The following is a 24,433-nucleotide window of genomic DNA, read 5'->3' on the forward strand; positions in this document are numbered from 1 at the left end:
TTATAAGAAATTGTCGAAGAAAATCAATTTTGATTTATGTAATCCAGGTATCTCCTCTTAAACAATCAAGAAACATATGAAGGAGTGTTATAAATCGTTCTGGTTTGAAAAGTTCGATCAGAAGTACATAGGTTTAAATGAGGGAAAATTTTGTACATACGTAGCTTTTAGAAATAGAAATAGATGATATCCAAGATAGGGAGCACAGGTCCCATTTTACCAAATTAAGACTGAGTAATCATTGTCTTTTAATCGAGAAAGGCCGTTACTCTCGTCCTATTATCCCCAGGGATTAGAGGTGGTGCCCTCACTGTCTATCATTGGGAATCAAAGAAACTGAAGATGCGACTCAATTTTTGTGTTCATGCCCTTTGCTCTCTAACCTTCGTGATAAATATTTGAACAAAACTCGAATTGGGTTAACTAATGAACTTTCAAAAATACATCTATTATTATATCTTTTAACTGCTGAAGACAATGTAGCTCGCCTCACCGGTAAATTCTGTTATCTAGCATTTCAGATGAGAAATGCTCTATAATTATTAAAAATACTGCTGCAATCATTGTAATAATACCCACTAACTCTCTGGCACGCTTAAGTAATTTCTGTATTATTTGATTACTTTTATGACTTAGCGCTCTCTTTTCTTCTGACTCTCTATCGACACTGCACTCATGTTTATTGTATTTTCGTCCCATGCAAAATGTAAATTTTATACGGATTCAATAAACTTTTGTAATTTGTAATTTGTAATTTGTAATTTGTAATTTGTAATTTGTAATTTGTAATTTGAAAATTTGTAATTCGTAATTTGTAATTTGTAATTTGTAATTTCATCCTTTCAGATGACTTGTAGTGACATCTGTTAATAAAATTTGGTACTAGAACCACATTTCCAGGAGAGTTCTGATCAGAGGCATTGAATGCATGCAAAATTTCCATATGGTGCTGTACAAAGTTTGGCTGAATTTTTCACTTGATCCTTAGGCCGGGGTTTGTTTCTTCTCGTCTTCCAGGGAAATACAGGAATTTTTGCATAAGAATCAATATGAGCTCCCAAAAGTTGACCCAGAAATTCAATGCTTTCGACTTACTCTTTAAGGATCAATGACATAGCTCTTTTTAAGGACCGACCAAATAGCTGATATGTGTGTACTTAGCTTTAGGTAACAGTCTACTATGTATTTGCTTGACTGAATAAAATTCTTGAAAAACAATCATTACCTTGATATTAGTTCTGCAAGGAAAAATGAAATTGTTCCTTTCAAAGACCCCCAATGAAACTAAATATAGTCTTCTGCAGACCCCCAGGGACATGAATACACCGTACAATAGTGTTTAACATGTACAGCGAGTTCTATACTAAAGCATAAGTATAGGGACGATATATCTTCCCAACAAGGTATACGCAAGACAAAATATAGGGACGATATATCGTCCCCTCTAGGGAGGCAAGGGGTTAATGGGATTTTAAGTGGCGGAGACTTCATCTTAAAGCAAAAGGATTCCTTACAGACACTTTCCAAGATTTTGGAGAAGTTTGTACTTACTTTTCGTGCCAAATTTTTCATGATTTTTATAGCATGTCTGACGAAACTGTGAATTTAGGGTATATGATAAATGGGGAAATTCTTTGGACCATAAAGTTAAAAATCTCTAGGTCTTATGGTTACAAAACGCGTGCCCCATGTTGACAGATGGATGAACAGACAGAATTTGAACAGTTATTCTACCAGCTCTGCTGACTTTGTCAGCTGAGCTAAAAATGTGGTCATTCCACCTACAACCATCAGCTTCAAACAGGCAAAAAACTCAGAAAGGAGTGAATTAGGATGATGATGAGGACGACCAAACAAACTTCTCCGAAAAAGGTCCACGCACGCAGCACAGTGACAGCTAGTACAGTGCCGCGGTGGTGAACACTTACAAAACCAAGAGAAAATGACAACATATCACTTTGAGTGCCATCAAACATGTATAAACTGTAGAATCCGTGTTTGAACGACTGGTTCATTATTTCCAATTAGCACACCCACCGTTAAAATGGGAGTGAATAAAACATAACAAGTATTGTGCTGATTGGCTTGACGCGTAGACGAGATGGTATGGTCAGTTTCACCCTAGGCCTGATAACCAACTATTGATTCCAGCACGGGGTTGCGATTGGACTAACTCTGCCTTGAATAACCTCCCCAGCTGGTTTACATGTTATGCGGGGAGGATCTCTGAATATAAGAAACCGGTCGTTTAAGCTCGATTCTACCGTAGTTTGAGCCAATATTTAAGGTTTGCTTCCATCTTAACTACATTTTACCGACATTGAGGTACGATGAATGAGGTTTAGCCCACCTTGAAAATTCACAATCAGCATGTCTAACACATGTGAAAGTTCTGCTGTAGCTCTTACATAAGTCATTTTCCCTCCCACTACGATCAATGCAAAGCCAAGGCATGCCGACTTATCGGCGGTGAATATCAGTCCTAAAGTCTCCTCCTTTCACCGCCGACAAAAAGGGCCATGAAACCCGTCGGACGCACCATCATAAACGGGTGGCCAATCAAATTGCCCGACACAAAGTAATTGAATGACAGCCTGATTTGATAGTGCCAACCTCCGGATCAGGTTACCCTTCTTCTATACAACATGCACTGTGCATTTGGGTCAGGTCAGCATCCCTGGAACCGTTACTCATTGAACACCTGGTCTGCAATTATGATGACTTTCAGTGTGTGTCTCATGCGACAACCACGAGTGAGTGTAATGTTAGTGTTGTCGTGACATGGACGCGTGGGAAAGGAAGGGAATGCAGGGAGACTACCAATAAAGTCACAGCCCTTCTGACAGCCGATCAGGGGGGAGTTTATCGGCGGTGATGGATGGATATATGCACAACAACGGTTAATCGGCATGCAAGGGAAGCAGTTCAGTAAAAGGAATTGCACAGAACACCAACTGGGGCCAGAGTGGAGTTGCCAATACGCTGCTCGCTGGAGATGTTGCCAATCTCCTCACGGGGGAAAATACAACAACGAAATTTATCGGAAATAAACTTATTTATTCTTTACCGTCGCATCAGGAATCTCATCATTTCTACCTCTCGCACAATTAGTGGTGTTTTTGAGGCGAAATATCGCTTATTTCTCGACTGATCGTGCTGACAGGATAGATTAGTTCATTCTCGTCCACCCTTAATACCTCTGTTGACGGCTGAGACTGGTTGCCTGTCCTGGTGCTACACAACACTGGTAGGAGGAGCAGTACTACACTAGAGAACCAGCCATTTCTGATAGCCAAGATGTCAGAGGTATGATGAACGACCTGACAATGATGGCGAGGATGATGACGGGAGATAGAGAGATACAGGATCAGTAAAAATAAGAAAGACCGCCACACTGTGAGTGTGTGGCAGTCTTAAATATGGTTTACTGAAGAGCACCATTGAAGTAAGTACTATGTAAAATTTAATACCTTTAATCGATCATTCTCAGCATATAATCGTAAAACATGTTCCCTCTCCTGAAATAGGTAGACTTGCATATCACTGAGGGCTTTCTGCAGCTCAGCAATCTCCTCCTCGCGCGATCGAACTTCATATTGAATTTTGTGCTGAAAGTTAAACGATTTTATAAACGATTAGCAAATGCCACTGTAATTTTGTACAAGATTTTGTCATGTGATGAAATTGAGTGTTCCCTGCACTGTTTTCTGTTATCGTTAGGTTGGTGGATTATGAATAATGAATATCTGGATAGCCTGACACCCATAGGGACCAGGGGCCTGATTCGATTCACCTTTGTGAATACCACTTAACTCCTTAAGTGTTATCTAAGAGTATGTTACGGGCCCGTAAGTCCCTGAGAGTGCTTTGTGAATCAGGCCCCAGGGCTTTCCAACTTCTCCTCAGGTTGTCACTGTGTTTTTTGTTTATTAGCAAAGCTATAGTACCCGCCCGCAAGCAATCTTTTTATCGCTCATCGCAGTAATAATATTGCACATTTCACAACCACAAATTTGGTACTCATACCTGGTCCTCATATGTTTTCCTGTATTCCTCTAATTTACCCACAACGACCTCCTGTTCCACATCATAATCAGCTATTTTCTTACGGTAGTATTCTAATAATTCTCGCGATGGACGAAGGTAGCCTGCAAATGACAACATTGGAAAAAAGCGTCTAGAAGTGTACAAAACAGGGACTATAGTGCCGTTTACACACTTGAGCAAACACCCGATGAGATCCGATGGAATCCGAATGCAGCCTAAATTTTCCTGGTGTAAACGCAAAGTAATGGGGATAAATTGAGTCTCACGTAAATGCGGTCTGATCGGTTCTCAGGGTAGACCATCATTTTAGCTGGTTTCTAGCTGGTTTCATCGGTTCTAGTCCCCATTGATCTGGATCCAAATCAGCCCCGACCAAATACGGCCTTCAGAGCACCAGGCGGCCTCCGATTTATTTGGCGGCATCGGGTAAAATGGATCGGATACCATTTAGGGCAACACTGTTATGGTGTTGTCAAGACGCTTTTATAATTAAAGTTACAATTTCAGAAAATAATATGGACACGAATATTTCTCATGCCTTTGTAGTCCTATGCCCAATTTAGGGTCCAAATTGCGCTTATTTCTACCATATCTACATACAATGTAGGTTGTGAAGATTATTGCATGTGCTGTGTTGTGTAGCATGTACACCAGAATGGGCGGGACTGTCTGCTATGGTTACTTTCATGGACTGCCATGACTGTCCGCTATGGTTACACTTGTGCACTCATGACAGTGACACTGGTATAAACCATAGCGGACAGTCTGCCTTCTTTCACTGCATTTTAAGACACTTTATAGAGCACTTTGAGCCAAGTGCTTCCTATCATATCTTCCTATTCTGTTGTATATAGCTGACTTCCACCTATCAAATCCCTGTGTCTTTTGCGCTTACACCTATGAATTGCCGTGTCTAAATAGACCGTGTGTCAAATCCCCATGTCTATTAGCCCCATCGAGCTCGATGGGGCTAATCTAGACACAGGTTTTTTGATAGGTGGAATCTGAATAGACACGGCAATTGCAAGTTCTAAGATCCGGCGACAGATGGCGCGGTGTAGTTGCCCCGGTATTGCGCATGCGAAATTCCCCTCCAACGGGAAAGAAACACAGGAGAGCTCCCTACCTACAGCGCACCTGTCGCCGGGGCTATTAACCATTATCTAACACCACTGATAGGTGTAAGTGCGCCCCGGGTGTTTTGACACACGGCGAAGACACGGGTCTTGAAAAAACACGGGGTTTTATGATAGGTGGAACTACGACTTATGCTACACAACACAGCGCATGCAATAATCTTCACACCTTAGGCAGATATGGGGGAAAATTAGGGCATTTTGTACCCTGAATTAGGCATTAGGTCTACAAAAATACTGCTTTTTCTACTCATTTAACATTGTTTTTTAAAGACAGCTACATCAATATAACCCTACTAACAGATGTCTTTAAGTTATCATTTAGAAATGGCTACCAGCAAATCTACTTCAAGTGCCATAGAACAGGAATTATTCTGTTGAATCTGCCGGAATTTTCAAATTTGTTATTGTCGTCCGCTAGCACTTTTGTAACCATAGTAGACATGTTGACACTGTCCGAATCCCCATACTGGGCTCTATTGGGTTAAAACATTATTGTATGCTCTAATGTATCATGTAGTTCTCATCAATAACTACACCAGACACAATTTTCAAAGATTGCATTTGAACAGATTTTTTACAGTTACTCACTGAAGTGTAAAGAAAATTCAGAATTGAAATTCACTTTTTGAAACTCGACAAGTAGCATTGTCTCGGTATGAATCCAGATGACGACTTGTGTTCACACTACAATGTAGGTGGCATCTGGACGTCTGATGGAAGTGAGAAACCTCATCCCCTGGCCCAGACCTTGTGGAGGTTGGTCTAGAGTTGGAGATTCCTAGAATCCTTTCCAGGCACTTTCACTCTGGAATCCGGACGGAGTATTTTGTCCCATTTGACATGTCAATGAGTCACTTTAAAATAAGCGAGCAGTATTATCTGTGACAATACGACAGAAGGCTTCGATAACAGGCAGCTGATAGTTGGGCTGTCCTGATATTTGGTCATTTCATTATAAAGCACAGACGGTAGGTACTTTTTCATTATCACATCTATATACTTGTTGGAAATTATTTAAAGACATCGAGTGGTTTGTAGATGAGTTTTTCCAGAGAAAATAGTCAGTCAAAGTTAGTGGTTCTTGTTGAATGACACTTAGCCTTTCATTTTCTGTTTTTGATAGTTGGTGATCTACTAAACTTTATTTTTTGCATTTTTAGTCGGTGATCAACTCCACTTTCATTTTGACTATTTTGGGTGGTATACTCCACTTTTTCGGTCTTTTGGGTGACTACTCCACTTTCATTTTCAGTCTTTTGGGCCATCAACTTCACTTTCATTTTTGGTCTCTATTGGGTGATCTACTTCACTTTCATTTTTGGCCTTTCGGGCAATCTACTTCACTTTCATTTTTGGTATTTTGGGCGATCTACTCCACTTTCATTTTCGGTATTTTGGGCGATCTAGTCCACTTTCATTTTCGGTCTTTTGGGCAATCTACTCCACTTTCATTTTTGGTCTTTCGGGCAATCTACTCCACTTGCATTTTTGGTCTTTTGGGCGATCTACTCCACTTTCATTTTCGGTCTTTCGAGCAATCTACTCCACTTTCATTTTTGGTCTTTCAGGCAATCTACTCCACTTTCATTTTTGGTCTTTCGGGCAATCTACTTCACTTTCATTTTTGGTCTTTCGGGCAATCTACTTCACTTTCATTTTTGGTATTTTGGGCGATCTACTCCACTTTCATTTTTGGTCTTTTGGGCGATCTACTCCACTTTCATTTTTGGTATTTTGGGCGATCTACTCCACTTTCATTTTTGGTCTTTTGGGCGATCTACTCCACTTTCATTTTTGGTCTTTCGGGCAATCTACTTCACTTTCATTTTTGGTATTTTGGGCGATCTACTCCACTTTCATTTGTGGTCTTTTGGGCGATCTACTCCACTTTCCTTTTCGGTCGTTCGGGCAATCTACTCCACTTTCATTTTTGGTCTTTTGGGCGATCTACTTCACTTTCATTTTTGGTCTTTCGGGCGATCTACTCCACTTTCATTTTTGACCTTTCGGGCGATCAACTCCACTTTCATTTTTGGTCTTTCGGGCAATCTACTCCACTTTTATTTTCGGTCGTTCGGGCAATCTACTCCACTTTTATTTTCGGTCTTTTGGGTGATCTACTCCACTTTCATTTTCAGGTTTTTTTAGGTGGTTGGTGGTCCACACGACTTTCATTTCAAATTTTTTGAGGTGGCCTATCCAACTTTCATTTTAACGTTTTGTAGGTAGCGTAGTTAACTGTCATTTTAATTTTTTTTCTATGGGGCATTTCATTAACCTTTTAGGGTTGGTGGTCAAGGCAAACTGTTGCATGCTTCCACTTCGTTCCAGTGGCTTCACCCTCTTTTGTGATTCTGGCATTTCATTTGAAATTACACGCATTCTTTATCTTTGGCAGGTTTAAGACAAAGCAATGTCGGGATTCTATGTTGACAATGCCTATAACCGTAGCATTGGTCGGGTGGGCATGCCCATGGGGAGCATGGTGATGTCCAGAGGTTCTAGTGGGGGTGGAAGTGGAAACAGTGGCAGCGCAAGTGGATACACTGGCGGCTTTGGTGGCGGCTTTGGTGGCGGCAGCAGTGGATTCAGTTCGCCAACCAGGACCTACGTTGACAACTCATATAACCGCAGCCTTGGACGTGTAGGAATGGAGCATGGAACAGCTGTTGAATCTCGATCTTCAGCCACTGCAGCCAGAAGCAGTGGATTCAGTTCGTCAACCAGGACCTACGCTGACAACTCATATAACCGCAGCCTTGGTCGTGTAGGAATGGAGCATGGAACAGCTGTAGCATCTAGGTCTTCTGCAAAGGAAGAGTCTTCCAACGACTTGGAGTCATGGTTTAAGATGCTTACGGGAGAGGGTCAGGAAAACGGAAAAGCTATGGTGTCAAAGTCCTCTTCAAGCAGTATCAGCAAAGCATCCTCTGGAACTGGGGCGACTCCTAAGACATACGTTGATAACGCATATAATCAACGTCAGGGTCGGGTAGGTTTGGAGCGTGGAGCAGCTGTCATATCGAAATCAGCATCTTCTGCAGCTAAATCAGGATCGAAATCAACCAATACAGACAACAGCTTCGAACGGATGTTCGGACGAGATGGTTTAGAGAAAGGCAAGTACACGCTTGCAATTGTCTCAATCTAAGATGTCACGTGCATTTTTGTGTTTGTTCCACTATAGGCTACCTCCCCACCAGTCATTCGATACAGACTGAGATAAAGAGTACAGGGCGGCCTACAGAAAATGCATTATATGTTATCCTCTAGTCAGCCTACTTTCGAAAGTGAAGTAAAAGGTTAAGTGAAAGAAATTTGCCATCCTATTCTTAGTGATGACTGATACAGGTTCTCTGGCCATGATCCTTGGACTGATAGTGATAGGGCTCTGCTCACATGATAACATCTAAATCTTATTTTCAGATGTCAGGGCAGCCTACAGAAATGCATTATATGTTGTACTCTAGTCAGCCTACTTTCAAAATTAATGAAAAAAGATAAGTGAAAGAAATCTTATTTTCAGATGTTAGGCAGCACTTTGATATGAAATATTATTTGCAGGGACAGCTGCAGTTTCTAAGAGTGCATCCAGCTCCAATTCCTCAAAGCGAGTCTACAAAGACAACGACTTCAACTGCAGGATAGGGCGCGCTGGTTTACCTTTAGGGAGCATGAAGGTGTCACGCACCCCAAAACCTCGCATGACATCACAGTCAGGCACCAACAAACCTCGCATGACATCACTGAGATGGCAGCCATCCCAGGACCTCCTGAATCGCTACTTGGCTGATCCTGTAAGCACATCACTCTTTCATGCTTTGTCACTTAGATGAGATCTAAAAAATGTGACGCACATAAGGGTGTAGCGTGGAAGCTGGAGGGGGTTCTTTTTTAGGAGTTTAGTCAGAATGAAGGTCACAGAGGTCATATGACATAAATTGGTCATTGACAGTTAAAATGACACATTCCTCACAGAAGTTCGATTCGCTGAGCACAATGGTAACTGTACAACAGGCCGGTTAACCCGTAATGGGCGTAAGTGGAAAAGCTGCCTCTCAACCGATATAAAGACTTACCTTGACATTTTTGTGTAATTTTAGAACTTTTTGTTTCTAGTATGATGATGATATCAAAATCGATGATCGCCAGTATTGGCAGTATCAGCAAGTTTTCGCCGGCCAGCAAGATGCAGAAAGCAAGGAGGAGTTGGTGCAACAGGTGGCTGATATCATCAATCGCCTGGTGGAGGTCCGCCTGTGGCAGGAGAAGTCAGGCACAAACAGACAGCCTTCGACGTCTCAAGCCCTCATACGGAGCCGTCAAGAAAAGATCGTCAATGAGTCTCGTAGTCATAGCCTCGCACAGAGCTGTCAAGACAAGACCAACAATAGGTCTTGTAGTCAAAGCCTCGTACAGAGTTATCAAGGAATAAAAATCGACTATGATGAACTGGACCTGAAGAAAGAGATCGGGCATGGCGGTTTTGGGGTTGTCCACTTTGCCGAGTGGAAGGGAACCGTTGTCGCTGTCAAAAAACTGCGGGTCCAAAGGGTGTCGAGGAAACGCCTAGAGAGGTTTATTTCCGAAATCAGTATCTTCTGCAAGCTTGATCACCCCAACATTGTCCAGTTCCTTGGTGCCTGCGTTGTCACACCCAAACTTGCCATCGTCATGGAATACATGGAGACGAGTTTGTTTCAGAAGGTAGTTATGGAATTGGATTGTAAAGAGGCATAACACTAACATGAAGCTAACAATGTAATATCATCATCATCATCATCAGTCAACTTCAGAGCAGACAGTCACAAACTTCCCCCTTCTAACCGCGTCCTGGGCAAGGTTCTCTATTTGGTGTGGTGTCAACAGTCTGTCATCATTTCCCAGCAGCGATTTGGTGTAAGAAGGCTCATACAGGGTGTATAAACTGTAGCTCCCTCATCCACTATAGGAATGTAGACTGGAACCTGTCATACTTCAAACTTACAGTTAATACAGGACTAATATGTCATATCATTTTTATTGGTTGCATACCAGTATTTTTGTTAGCAAGACCTGTTTCTTTAATCATCATAATCAATGCCATTTTATCCGTATTCCAGATCCACATCGATGTGGAGGGTGAGGCCATTTCTGAGAATGAGAAGCTGTCGATCATGACCCAGGTAGTCAGCGGTCTAGAATATCTGCACAAAAAAGGCATCGCCCACTGCGACGTCAAGTCCCACAATGTCCTGCTGAGCTGTGATGCGAATCGCTGCTACATTGCAAAGATCACTGATTTTGGCCTCAGCATGATGAGGAGCGACGCAGAGACATCAACAACAAGCTCAGACAAGGTATATGTATATTTGTACTGCTTTTGTCAGAGCAAGGAAGATTTTGAACGTGGAGAAAATCTTCTGGAAGACATTATGGCAATTCACACAACCACACCACTTGAGTTGCGATCGACACTTGACAGTCATTAACCCTTTCGCTGCGCAACCCAAAATCCCCACTACCCTCGAGCAGGCCAATTCCCCACATCAGCACCCATGGAGGAACACTCACAAACGAAACACTATTGCCATCTATCGGATATTTATGGAACTGCATATTAGTCAATAACACATAGGAATAAAGAGAGGCAAAGTCACGAACCGGCACACAGCTGCACTATAGACATTTTAACCCAAGTCGCCAATTGGCGCACATCCACAGCGAAAGGGTTAAGTGTTGAGCGATGAACAGCATTATCCAGCTAATAACCTCCATCTGTCCAGAGCCAGCTGGTTATTGCACTAACTATCTGGTTTTTGATGAACCAGAGATGTACCTTATCCACAAACTATCTTTTAGATGAACCAGAGATGCACCTTTTCCACAAACTAACTTTTAGATGAACCAGAGATGCACCTTTTCCACAAACTATCTTTGAGATGAACCAGAGATGCACCTTTTCCACAAACTGTCTTTTAGATGAACCAGAGATGCACCTTTTCCACCAACTATCTTTTTGATGAACTAAAGACACACCTTTTCCACATTTTTGATGAACCAGAGATGCACCTTTTCCACCAACTATCTGAACCAGAGACCCACCTTTTCCACTACATGTAACTTTCAGTTATTTGATTAACAAGAGACTCACCTTTTCAACCAACACAATCAGAAGGAATACCCCTGCCATGGAAAGGCTAGAGTCAGGGGGCTTTCTGCCCGAGGGTTTGCATTGAGGACTTTTAGGAAATTGGTAATCTCTGCATTTGGTTGTCATGGATCCTGAACTTGCCGAGGTGCACCTGCTTGCGTGTCCCTGTGACTGATGGGAGCTCTGGCTCCTGGTAGGTCCAACCATGCCAGATAGTTTGGTCTTAGGCAGTGGTAAACACCAAACTTAGATGAAAACATTGGTGATGACGCTTTGAGTAGGCAGCCTATCTACATCTACAGGCAACTTTGGGCCAACAACTCACACCATCCCAATTCAAAGTTCCCGAAATTAGAATCTCGCACTCTTGAAGGCTTAATCGATCATGCTGGTATTAAAGTGATACTATGATGTGATTTACAACTTCGCGGAAATACGTCCGTTTTTAATTGTTGATCACAATTGTAAAGCTCAAATTTTCCATTTTTGATTAGATTTATTATAAAATCGCTGAATGTAAACCACCGCGACCGCGAAAATGTTCATGTTGTGACGTCATCAACAAAAACGGCATCGAAGCGAGCCGTCCGGGCGGGATCAAACCATCAATTTCTAGAAAATGTGCATTTCGATTCGAAAACCTTACCGATTTATGAGAAAGTGACGTAGTCATTTGTCAAAAATAGCTAAAACATTATATGGTGAAATTTGACACGTGTTACCCTTTAAGTAAATTAGTAAGTAAGTAATTAATTCCTGCATCACTGACAACACCAGACCTTTTTGCAGGGAAACTTTGACATTCTATCATTTGTTTTCACAGGTCCAGTTCAATGGTACTCCTCGATATTCTGCACCAGAAGTGCTGAGGGGTGAAATGTTGAACCGGACAGCGATGATGAAGACAGACGTCTACTCTCTGGGTCTTGTTCTGTATGAGGTCATCTGCGAGGAGGAACCATTCAGCACGTTCAATAAAAGGCAGCTGGAACGACACGTTGGCGATGGCGAACACATTCCTGAGATTGGAACCGAGGTTAACGCCTTGATTACCCAGACGGTACGACAGTGCTGGGCACGCGATCCACAGAAGCGCCCATCTGCCTCGGCTTTGTTATCTTTCATCATGTCTCAGTGGGATCATTTGTATGAGAACCAGGAATGAGAGGTGACAGAACTAGGGAAGACCAGGACTTGTATGTCCCCTCGGGACTGACAAGTGTGGTCCTTATAGAGAGGTCAAATAAAAAGACAAGAATTAATTTGGGTCCAAAACTAGTGTCCTTAATAGAGAGGGCGTTATTCTTAATAGAGAGGTGTCTGCTTAGGGACATTTCACTGTAGGCTCAGAGAGAGCGGGATTGTTGAATATTCAAGTATATGAACATTGTCATTGAATCAGAAACACCAGGATGCAGAAGTCGTAATATCAATACCGTCCTTATCTTTGTGGTAGTTGTAGTATCAATACTGACATTATCTTTTGGCAATGTCGTAGTTGGTAATTCTTATAGCAATACTTAGGAGCTATCTGGGAAACTGTTTGTATCAAAATATCAAAGTTGTCAATTTTATTCAACTATTCTCGACTATTCTTTACAAATTCTTGATAAAATGGATCCTTTTTCCATCTTGATTCTATTTAAATTCAATACAAAAACCAAGTGTTGGCATCTATTTTAAAACTTTAGGATCAACATGGCTCGTATTCAAAAGGCACTTTTATTTATATTTTGAGTTCCCCTTGAGCCACTAGCAGCTTACAATTTTGAAATTGAATATGAATCTGGATTTGAATATACAAAAATCTTGGACGTCTTTGTTTTTATATTTATTGCATTTATTTCATTTCATTTGATTGTTTTACATTTATGATATTTAAGATATTTGTGATATTTAGGATATTTAGGATATTTAGGATATGCATCATATTTACTTTACTTATTTTGATATTTTGATTATAATTACTTATTCTGATTTGAACTGAATGGAAAAGACATAAGTCTGGTAAGTCAAAGTGAGACCAATTTATATGCCGTCAAGAAGTACAATTTTAACGCTGGAACCATTATAGCCTATAGGAGGATATTGCATTGCTATATGATGTAAACATTTTTTTCTTCTTTAATTCATAGGAGGGATAGAAATGAAGCTAACATCTCATGTTTAGTTGTGATTATCATGCAAATAAGAAAATGGTATTTCAACGAGGTTCTAAATCCCCTCTAAGATATGGTAGCACAGGAATTTAAATGAATCATTTTGTCTCTTCATCGAAAGGCCCTATGTAACGTTGTCATCTTAAGGAGTTAAAGGCTAAATACGGTATCCTTTTTGTTTGTTTTGTTGATATATTTACAATGAATTAGTATCTGAGTGCGGGAAAACTTTCCCTGCCCTTTTGAAAAAAACATGAGTTTTTTTATTTCTTAAGTTCTAAATACTTATTATTTATTAACTCTTGATAATGCATGATACCTTGGATACAAGCTTTACTTAACGTTATTCACCAGTCTGTTACAATGAGGAAGCTGCAGAACTAAAAATCCAGATGGCAGCACCAGTACTAAAAGGTATACTTCCAGCGCATTTTCCATTAAAATTAAATTTTGTTGATTTTCTCCCTAAAACTCATCGAAATAGAATTAAGGACCAATAAAACAACATTTTGGGTGCTATTTCCCCATAATAAAGCAAAGGGATGAAATATTCAATAATCATTGACACAGGAAATGGCTTTCTCATTACAACCATGGTCGACTTGCCTGCAGGGCCCCCTATTGGCAGGTTTTGTTGTGCTCATTCAATTAGTGTATAAATTGTTTGATTAAAAAGTTTAAACAAAAAAAAAACCTTAAGTCTATCAGGTAAATCAGGAGAACCAGAAGTTGTCATGGTCAAGTCATGAGATATGTTTATACACATTTTTGGGCACTCTGTATGTGATATCATGTACTGTTTTGTACTGGTAAGTACTGTTATGTACTGGTATGTACTGTTATGTACTATTATGTACTATTATGTAATTTATAATGTTACAACAAGAAAACATGAAAACTTGTCTTTATTGTTGGTAAGAAGAAGTATAGCTTATAGTTAGTTATACAGTAGCCAAAAGTGGGATCTTTTTGGGGGTCACCCTGTAAATTTCATATTACACCCACTGCCATACTGCAATATACATGTTCCAAGAACAGAAATAACTCAGTATGATTTTCATATACAGCCTACAGGGTGGCCAAAAAACTCTAGTCTATTTTGTGATAATTTTTGTTTATTATCTATATTTTAATATTTATTCGTACACGTAGAGAGTACAACTGAAAAAGAGGTGGTTGGGCTCCAGTCACTAGTGGTTGTATGCTTTTTAGGCCGCACTGGGACTGTATTAAATGTTATAATTATATGTATTCATCCTTTTCACAGTGTAATTTTATAATTATATTCACTCTTTTCACAGTGCAATGTTATATTAATATAACTATATTCATCCTTTTCACAGTGCAACTGCAATGTTATAATTATATTAATCCTTTTCACAATGTAATTCATCCTTTTCACAATGTAATGTTATAATTATATTCGTCCTTTTCACAGTGCAATGTTAACTATATTCATCTGTTCAATACTCCTACCTCTTATACAAAACCCTGAGAAAAAAGCAAAAAAGTCACGGCCAGGAACGGCTGGTCCATCCTCTAGACACACCTGTACATAGTAGTACATGTGTTGTATAGAGTAGAACCTCTCTATTAAGGACACCCTCGGGACTGACAAGTGCTGTCCTGATTAGAGAGCTCAAATTGAATGGAAACAACCGATTTGGGACCAAAACTAGTGTCCTAGATAGAGAGGTTGTCCTTAATAGAGAGGTGTCCGCTAAGGGAGGTTCCACTGTAATTCCAAGTTCATTTCTAATGCCTTGTTTTTTAATAAAACTCTATACATATGCACCAATTTTACGCTGTAACACATAAAACTGCTTTAGAGTCGATATTCTAAAATGTATACACCAGCAGCAGGGGGGGAAGCATAACTGTTGTAACAGCAATCGCCAATCCCAGTGCAGACACAATACAAACATACTTTCTCAACCAATGAAAAGGCCTGCTTGGATAACGATGCTGCAATGGTTTGATTGCTGCACTCTGATTGGCCGCTTTTTTTTCTACTGCTACAATCCGTCCGGAGGGCATGGATTTCACCAGGTTTGAAATATCATGCTGTTGTTTCCATGAGCTACAATTGAACTGTTTCGAGTACACCCATAATAATCTCGGCTATGCATTTACTATTTAGATGGAATATTATTTCTGATGATTCTGAATACAACCCCATTCTCCACATGTGTTCTTTAGGCCAAATCTAGCTTAATACTGATCTGTGCCCGACTTTTAAATACAAAATGAGAAAGTGCATTTCACGGGCAGTGACAATGTAGAAAAGGTAGACAAAAAGTAAAAGCACAGATCTTGCGAAAACCCCTTTAAAATTCGGCAGCAAATACTTGATTTGATGGTTTACACTCGTTCAGAAAATCAATGAATTGAAACCCTGATGAAATCCTCTTTACAAGTGAGTCTTTTTCTGTGATTTAGAACATTTTCTGTCTTCAGAATAAAAAATATTCTTTACAACACTTGTGTTAATAACTTAATTGTCTTCGATATTCTGCAAAAGCTGTCTTGAGCTTTTTTAAAACAGAAATTGATACCGAGGTTCTGGCCAACATTTTAGCTCCACCAAAGCAAGTTTGTTGAGACAATCAATACCGACCGACAGTCAGGTATCAATTTCTATTCTAAGACATCTCAAATTAGATAACAAATGATGTGGTTTTAAATGTTTTTTCACTGCTTCCATATTTTGCACCAACCCAAGCAGTTATGGTAGCATAACGACTAATGTAGGACTTCCATGTCAAACTACCCTACTAAAGGAAGGGGTACAAAATGGACCAAGTCCAGGGACACAAATATGGGTTCCAACTCACCTAATCTTTCATTGATATTTGGCATAGTTGGTCCCTCTTGCCCGCTGTCATACCCTGGACCATTAACGTAGCACTCCTCTGCCGGAATACCCAACTAAAGGATGGGCTACAGAATGGCAGTGTCCAGGGACACACATCAGGGCTTGAATAAGGGTTCCAACTCACCTAATCTTTCATTGATATTTGGCACTGTTGGTCCCTCTTGCTCGCTGTCATACCCTGGACCACTAACGTAGCACTCCTCTACGGGAATACCCAACTAAAGGATGGGCTACAGAATGGCAGTGTCCAGGGACACACATCATGGCTTAATAAGGGTTCCAACTCACCTAATCTTTCATTGATATTTGGCACTGTTGGTCCCTCTTGCTCACTGTCATACCCTGGACCACTGATGTAGGACTCCTCAGACTCGCCCCCTGAATCAAGCCGCTTGGCAGGACTACGGAATGGCGTCCCTGCAGGCATGATCCGACTTCTCGGTCGCTTACTTGGTGAACTACAAGAATAAAGTAAAGGAAAACAAGCATGAACAACCAGTTTTTACTGTGACAAATGTAGGAGGAAACCAGAAAACCTAGAGGAAACTTATGCAATAGTTAACTCTATCATATGAACCAATTGGTTAAAGCAGCCAACGATCAAACCTCATCACAACCACAGTGGTGACAGGAGGTGCTAGATTCACGATTTTTTCTAAAAACACTGACACATGACCCATCCAGGTAGCCTACTAATGCATCCATAATGCATACTACATACTCAGTGATGCATATTACAAGAACTTCTACCTGTGGTGATCAAGGAATTAACGTCAGGCTAACTACTGTTAACCCAGAAATATATGTGTGCTTTTGACGTTCATTTAACCCTTTCGCTGCGCAACCCAATATCCCCACTGCCCTCCGGCATGCCAATTCCCCTCATCAGCAGCCATTGAGTAGCACTCACAAATCAAACACTATTGCCATCTATTGGATGTTTATGGAACTGCATATTAGTCCATAACACATAGGAATAAAGAGGGGTGATAGAAATGTTTACCTGAGTCGCCAATTGGCGTACATTCACGGCGAAAGGGTTAATATGTTTACACTCACAGAAAACCGTGAAAATAAAATACCGGGTGAAGAGAAAATAAAGTTATTGTCACTGTTGTCCAATATGCTAAATATTGAAATTATGTTATGCAAAAGTTGCAATGTCACAAAACTGCCAAATGAAATGGCGGCAAATATTTCCGGGTTTACACTGACTGAGTACTCAGCCTCCATTTTAGGTGACAGGAATCTTCGTCATTTGTAAACAACTGCACCAGTTTCACTTACACAAATGAGGCAAAGCCTTGTCAAGTTGTTATGCATACACGGATCAGGATAGCCATTCTCTCAGAGTCTAAATTTTCAATAACTTTTAACCCTATAACACCTGGAGGCGCCCGATGACGCCCGGCCAAATACTCATATTCAAATTTCGCGCGCTTAGCTACCGATCTCCTTCAGAGCACCACCTGTAGAAGTTTTCGAGAAATTAGACGATTAAGTTTTTCTTTCTCTTCAAGTCAGTAAATGCTGGTTGGACATTTGAATAGCTGAAATGGATCATTTGTTTGATTCCGATTCGGATGTACCCTATCTAATAGGAAATTTCGTCTTCTTCAAATAAACGGGACTTTGTAATTATTTGGAAGTTCACCTATGTCATTTTGTGAAAAACTGGACCCACCGCAAAAAATGTGATTTCCAGGTAAAAATCCGATTCGGATGTACCCTATCTAATAGGAAATTTTGTCTTCTTTCAAATAAACAGGACTTGTAATTATTTGGAAGTTCACCTGTGTCATTTTGTGAAAAACTCGACCCACCGCAAAAAATGTGATTTCCAGGTAAAATTACGTCGGGGCCTAGGAGAATAAGCACTTGCGCTGGCAGTGGCTCTAGGTGTTATAGGGCTAATACTATATAATAGTGCATTAAATATCCACATCAATCTAAAGACAACCTACCACAACCAGAAAATATATTCCACAAACTCCACTAAAAATTGATACAGTTCATGCAGTTAGACACTTGTCATATGCGAACAACTACAGATATACTTTTTATCAAACTGACAGCAAAGCGAAGAGAGATGTCCAGTGCACATTCACAATCACTACCGGCAGTGTAAACCCAGCTTTCAAACCAACTGTCGATGCAGTTGTTCCAGTAGCTCTGAAAATGTTAATGTCTTACATTACAATTACACAGAGTACAGAAGTGCCAGTAGCAGCACCAAGCGTGCAATAAAGCCTGCTTCCCAAAAATTCAAACAGTTGAATGAACAGTCCCTGAACCAGATTTGACAATACCCTCTATTGTAATGTCATGGTCCGCTGCCAAGGCAGGAAGAACCTGCCCATGGGCTAAACCAGTCGGCACAGCAGCTGCACCTGTCGAAGTAAATACCTGGCCCATTGAATATAGGCTAGGGAAGGGAGAATCCCTGGTGTGACTGCAAAATATGAATTTTAACTAATCATGCAATTACAAATGAACAATGGAAGGCAGTTGATAAAACAAATTATATTTTTGTATTGATATTGTAAAATGTTGTGTGAGCAGTTCTGGTGGCCAAAAAAGCAAAGTTTTCAGAGAAACAATTTTCGATTTATTTATTTCAAATAATTAAAGACTTCTATATCACTTTGCTGTTGCAAGAACTTTGTAGATGCCAGGAGCTATGTAATGATGACAATTTTGTTAGGATACCTATCCGTACCCTCAAATGCTTTTAGGGTACATAAAACGTCCTCAACGTACCACCAGGCAGAGTCCCTCGGTTTCATGGCAAGGAGGGATTTCCAAAGAATGGGAAAAAGAAATACAGCGGAACCTCTGTTTAATAGCGGACACCTCTCTATTAAGGACACTAGTTTTGGTCCCAAATTGGTTGTTTCCATCCAATTTAACCTCTTTAATCAGGACACCTCTCTACTAAGGACAGCATTTGTCAGTCCCAAGGGTGTCCTTAATAGAGAGGTTTACTATATTATGATAAAGAAAGCTATTCAAATTTCTTATATCCCAAAGACATGGCACTACAAACTAACAGCAGCATGATATCGTCATTCTTTCATGCAAGGGGTTAAAAAATAGAACACTAAATAAGTTTGTGAAGGGGGTGTAGATTTGTCCGGGACCATTGTTGATCAATTACATCCGTGTACCAAGGGTTGGGAGTGCAGGGAAGCAGATATTACACCAAGGACACGAATAGGTCTACTTCCCCGACATGCTTCCTTTCTTCCATGCAAATGCCTGGCATAAACGATTACCCAAACTTTTGTTGACAAATTTAAGGGGTCAATGGAATTACAATGGAGTTCAACAGTTGTGAAAATAGACCTTATCCACGAGACACCCTTTATTTAATTTGCCAAGACTAATTTTATAGTTTGCAGAAACATAAATAGCAGCCAACACAATTACAAGCTCCACCTAATACAAAATCAGTGGAGAATATGCATGGGTGTCAAATAGAGGTTCGAATAAAATTGGTGTAACAACTATTTGCATGACACACCCCTGGACTTCAATGTTCTCGGCAAGCAGGAAGGCTTCCATCAATACATGAGGGGAGTGTCTTTTTTTGGATGCTGGCATAAGCCAAAAATCAGGCAGGATTGTGGGAAACCTTTAAAAATTTCAGTGGGGTTCGCCATCAGCAGAGAATTGCATTTGAACATGAGCTATGAAGGAAAGGTATTAGTTGTTTTATTGTGGCTACATAGTACGATCTTGACACTAGAGGCGCTGATTTCGTTCCTTACAACGCCTCCAGAACTAGTAAGTTGCCACCATCTTGAAAAGCAGTACCGCAGATGTAGATCAGGAAAGAATCTTTCTTATTGCTCTGAGGCTATCCCAACACCACAAAGCCCGCAATGCCCTACGCTGCGTTTGTAGTTCTCCGTACAATCGATCTTAAACTCCACTCAGAAGTGTCAAATTTTATTCATAAAGATCATATTTTGTTATTTAATAATAAAAGAAAACACTTTATGAGAGAAAGTCGAACTAATTCGGCCTGAATAAGATTTACAGTCTGAACTGTTTATGACGCAGGATTCTCAAAACCCTGAATCTCAGGATGCTGACATCCAAGATGGCGGCAATTGATCAATTCCAGTGTCTGAAATTTTTTTAATTTCGGCACTGGGGCGAGTTTGACATAGTACATTACATGTCGCAGCAACAAAAATCACACACTGAGCGCTTACTTATGGTATGACACTCATCTTACAAGTAAATTTCCCTGGATACAGCAACTAATTTTAGGAGGAGGAGTCATCAGGCACCTCTTTTTTTACTAAAGTAAGAATATTACTGCCCAAAGCAAACGGTGTGATGAATTTTCTAAATCACCTCATGCCCTAGTGTAGACCCCACCAACACCAACATGCTTCCACATCGAGGGATCATGGTCCGACCCCTTTGCTTGTATGCAGCCCCAACGACCAAAGTTTACCTTGTCAGGAAGACAAACACCTTCGCCCAGGGGAATGTCTCTATCCTATGGTTCTTTTGTGTGGGGGTTGACAGAGTAAATGTGGATAGCAAACCCATAAGGTTCATCTTGGCGGAACACACAGAGGATGACTATGATTTCAAACATGAGATGGGAGAGGTTTTGGCTCCAACCGAGCATTATCACTGGCACCGCAGGCCCAGGTGAAGATGATGCTGCACACTAAAGGAATGCTAATGAAGATATTCATGAATATGATGAATAGAATCAGCCCAATCACAAGATATGCAGCATTTTTCATTTTCAGGTTCTCAGAACTTCTAGCAAAGCTGAATGTTTATAAAGATCTTCAGAAATGTGATGAATAAAATCAGCCCAATCACAAGATATGAATGAAGCAATTTTCATTTCCAGGTTCTCAGAACTTCTAGCGAAGCTGAATATTTTAAATAAAGATCTTCATGACTATGATGAATAAAAATCAGCCCAATCACAAGATATGAAGCATTTTTCGTTTCCAGGTTCTCAGAACTTCTAGCAAAGCTGAATGTTTTAAATGAAGATCTTCATGATGAACAAAATCATTCATTTAAAAAAAATTGGAAGTTTGTACTTGAATTTCAAAATTTCCAATTGTAGATAAATACGCGCTATAGCTGACCAAATAACAAGTTCAAATTTGTCAATAAAAACACAATTCCAGTTTTGGCAGGCTTGAAGAGAGATCAAGAGAGGAACGAACGTTACCACTTCACCCTATCACCACAGTGAACAGCACCTATTCAGTTCAGAGGGGTATTCCTGTTTTGCTCGGCAGATGGAAACACTCCATACGTACGCTACTTGAGGTTTTTAAACATTTTGATATCTCAAGTGCAACACGAAGTGGGACCTAGTCGACAAAGCTTTAATAAGGGTCGTCCACTTAACAAAATGCCTGCAAAAATTTGGCATTTTTATATCAATTTTAAATTTTAAATACAAATTGTATTGTAATGTAACTATTAAGAATATATTCACCAGAGACTGTAAGAATATTCATCTGTTGTCCTTACTCTCCTAGGAGTAGGACATGTAATATGTCAGGTACAACACCCCAACTCAAGTTGATTAGACGAACTGACTGTCTAGCGTGGATCTCAAAAATTCTGAACGCCGAAAAGGATAGAAGTTGACAACAATAGTCAGCAGCAAATAAAGATAAACAGTCAGCAGCAACATCCAATTTTGCATAAATTTCTACTGTAAGTGTTACAATAAATCACACTTGCAATGTCCCCGCAGATCTTTACATGAACATGTAGTATCCCACTAAAAAAAGAACAAGCTATCAAATTAGATCACAGGAGCCGCCCAGCACCGGATTTCAATTCATGCCACATGGCGCACGTGTTTAACGACCTCACACATCAAGTGCCACCAATGCACGCTTAAAGTTCAGTCAATCAGGTTTGAGTATACATGTGGTTTAAACTTTGTGGATTAGAATTTTAATATCAGGAAGATTTCAATGTGAGAAGACGTTTGCCAGAAAGTGTATGAAATGTCCCTTTCCTCACAGTCAGTGCCCAGCAAAAAAACACCAACTAACACTAACAGTCAACAATAACAACAACAACTAATTTTAAATCAAAACTAAACGTTTCAAAATGAATCGACACACATGCACTCTCACCGGCACCGCGGAACATCATGTATCCCACAAGTAAAACAAGTTATCATTCCATGCATCTGAGCAGTTCAGCAACCACCCACAACTGAATTCAATTTATCCCACCATGGTGCATGTGTCCAACGACCTCCATTAATCAAGTGCAACCAATGCCCGCTTAAAGTTCAGTCAATCAGGTTTGAGTATACATGTAGATTAGAATTTGAATCGGGAAGATTTCAATGTAAGAATATATTTACCAGAAAGTATATGAATCTCCTTTATCCTCAGTCAGCGGGTCATAAGCATCAACTAACACTAACAGTTGACAACAGCATTCAATTCAATTTTAAATCAAAAGTAAATTTCCAAATGAACCATCACCTATGCACTGTCCCCGCAGATCATTTTATGGCGTACATGTATCCCATAAGAACAAGCCATCAAACGAGTTCAGCAGCCGCCCACCACTGGAACTATTATTAACACCCCAATCCATGCCACATGGTCCTCGTGTTTCAACGACCTCCTAGCTCAAGTGCCACAATGCCTGCACAGCTTTCATTGGCTGCTCAGCCAAGTGGTTACGACCTGTGTTACAAAGGATCTGCTAATTTTGTCGAGATTTTTACATTTGACCTTATGAGCCAAAGGCAGTTATTCAGTTATTGGCTAATATTTATAAAGACTAGTTAATACTTAGTTTTACTACAGTTTTCTACAGAGATGGCTAGTGTAAATGTACATGAAGTTTAAAGTAAAAGCATTTACCAGTCTTTTATAAATATCAGCCATTGTCTGATTATAACCTAACCTAAATTTTGGAAAACCCATCGAGTAGCATTTTGGTCGCAATTGTCAAAATGTCAATCACAAAATGCAGATGATATCAGTCAGAATCCCAGATGATGCATGATGCCATGTCTTGACTGGCTATTTAACGGCAATCTCTTATAATGCAATTTATAACAAATGGCTATTCTGACGGCAGTCATAAATCACTTATTACTAAATTAAGCACCCTTACCCTAACACAACCATTAACACTAATCCTAAGCCCCTGATCCTCAGTTCAATCCCTAAAATCACCTTTCCTTACCGTTACCGTAAGAATAACCACTCTGCATCTATTTTAAATGTCACCAAGTTGATGTCAACTTGACCATAATATAACATTGTTTTATTGAAAAGAGACAAGAGCATTCTATCAACAAACAAGTTTCTGTGGACAGGCAACATCTCAAAGCATGCTGAACTGATTACTGTCGTACTGAATCTACTGAAGCTAAATTGTCAGCTTGTCATCCCATCGGTTGGACAGAATAAAGGACCACTAAAAATAACCCAGGATGGCCAAGAATGGCAAAGGTCACTGATGCAACTATGGTACTTGAGGAAGCTGCTGGGCCAGGAATAGAACAAGAAGTCAATACGGAATTAGTGAAAGGAAGGGTACTCGCTAACATCAATGGAGAATCTTATCTATTCTATTTTACAATGTAACTCTTTCACTGCCAAACAACATGTTACAGAACCAACTGCTTTATTGGCAAACAACCATTATGGACTGCACTTTACGCCCAAGTTCATCTAAATCCATTGGTAATAGATATCCAACCTTAGGTTCTTTTGGAGCTAACCATCGATAATCCCAATCAAATAAGATCAACATCGCTAAGACATGTTGTGACCAACTTTGTTAACTGACCAATTGGGTTGATATGACTTACATGTAGCAAGTTGGTCAACTCACCAATGGCTTTGCCAACTTTACTATTGGTCACCTGACTAAGCAAATTGGTCAATTTTGGTCTTGACCAATAAGATTGGGAGTGTTTAGAAGCTAAAATATATATCATCATGTATTGTGAGGCAAGAGGTTATTGTGCATGACATCGGGACGGTTCACTGCTTTCCAGCAAGTTTTCTTTCTGCTCTAGAGACTGCCTTTCGTTGAGACA

At 40.1% G+C, this 24,433-nt stretch overlaps 2 protein-coding genes across 2 annotated transcripts in view; one reads left to right on the forward strand and one right to left on the reverse strand.

The window, feature by feature from the left end:
* LOC135490854 (coiled-coil domain-containing protein 77-like) overlaps positions 1 to 16,412 on the reverse strand; it is a 38,142-nt gene extending 21,730 nt beyond the window's left edge. The window contains exons 1-3 of the mRNA XM_064776410.1: positions 16,313 to 16,412; positions 4,027 to 4,148; positions 3,471 to 3,608 (exon numbers count right to left, since the gene is read on the reverse strand). Coding sequence (XP_064632480.1) covers positions 3,471 to 3,608; positions 4,027 to 4,148; positions 16,313 to 16,337 — 285 coding nt within the window. The 5' untranslated portion in view covers positions 16,338 to 16,412. The remainder of the gene's footprint in view (positions 1 to 3,470; positions 3,609 to 4,026; positions 4,149 to 16,312) is intronic.
* On the forward strand, positions 6,033 to 15,893 carry LOC135490853 (probable serine/threonine-protein kinase DDB_G0271682). The gene is made up of 6 exons (XM_064776409.1): positions 6,033 to 6,154; positions 7,585 to 8,305; positions 8,751 to 8,983; positions 9,306 to 9,893; positions 10,289 to 10,525; positions 12,143 to 15,893. Exons 2-6 carry the CDS (start codon positions 7,600 to 7,602, stop codon positions 12,482 to 12,484), a joined length of 2,106 nt encoding a protein of 701 aa, XP_064632479.1. The 5' UTR covers positions 6,033 to 6,154; positions 7,585 to 7,599; the 3' UTR covers positions 12,485 to 15,893.
* Positions 16,413 to 24,433: the final 8,021 nt, after the last annotated feature.

Source organism: Lineus longissimus, chromosome 7 (assembly GCF_910592395.1).
Source record: "Lineus longissimus chromosome 7, tnLinLong1.2, whole genome shotgun sequence".
Lineage (NCBI taxonomy): Eukaryota > Metazoa > Nemertea > Pilidiophora > Heteronemertea > Lineidae > Lineus > Lineus longissimus.

Excerpts from the sequence above, each read along its gene's own strand:
- LOC135490853 (XM_064776409.1), top strand. The coding sequence starts at position 7,600 with ATGTCGGGATTCTATGTTGACAATGCCTATAACCGTAGCATTGGTCGG. Across the intron at positions 9,894-10,288 it reads AGACGAGTTTGTTTCAGAAG|ATCCACATCGATGTGGAGGG; the intron begins GTAGTTATGGAA and ends TCCGTATTCCAG. Across the intron at positions 10,526-12,142 it reads CAACAACAAGCTCAGACAAG|GTCCAGTTCAATGGTACTCC; the intron begins GTATATGTATAT and ends TTGTTTTCACAG.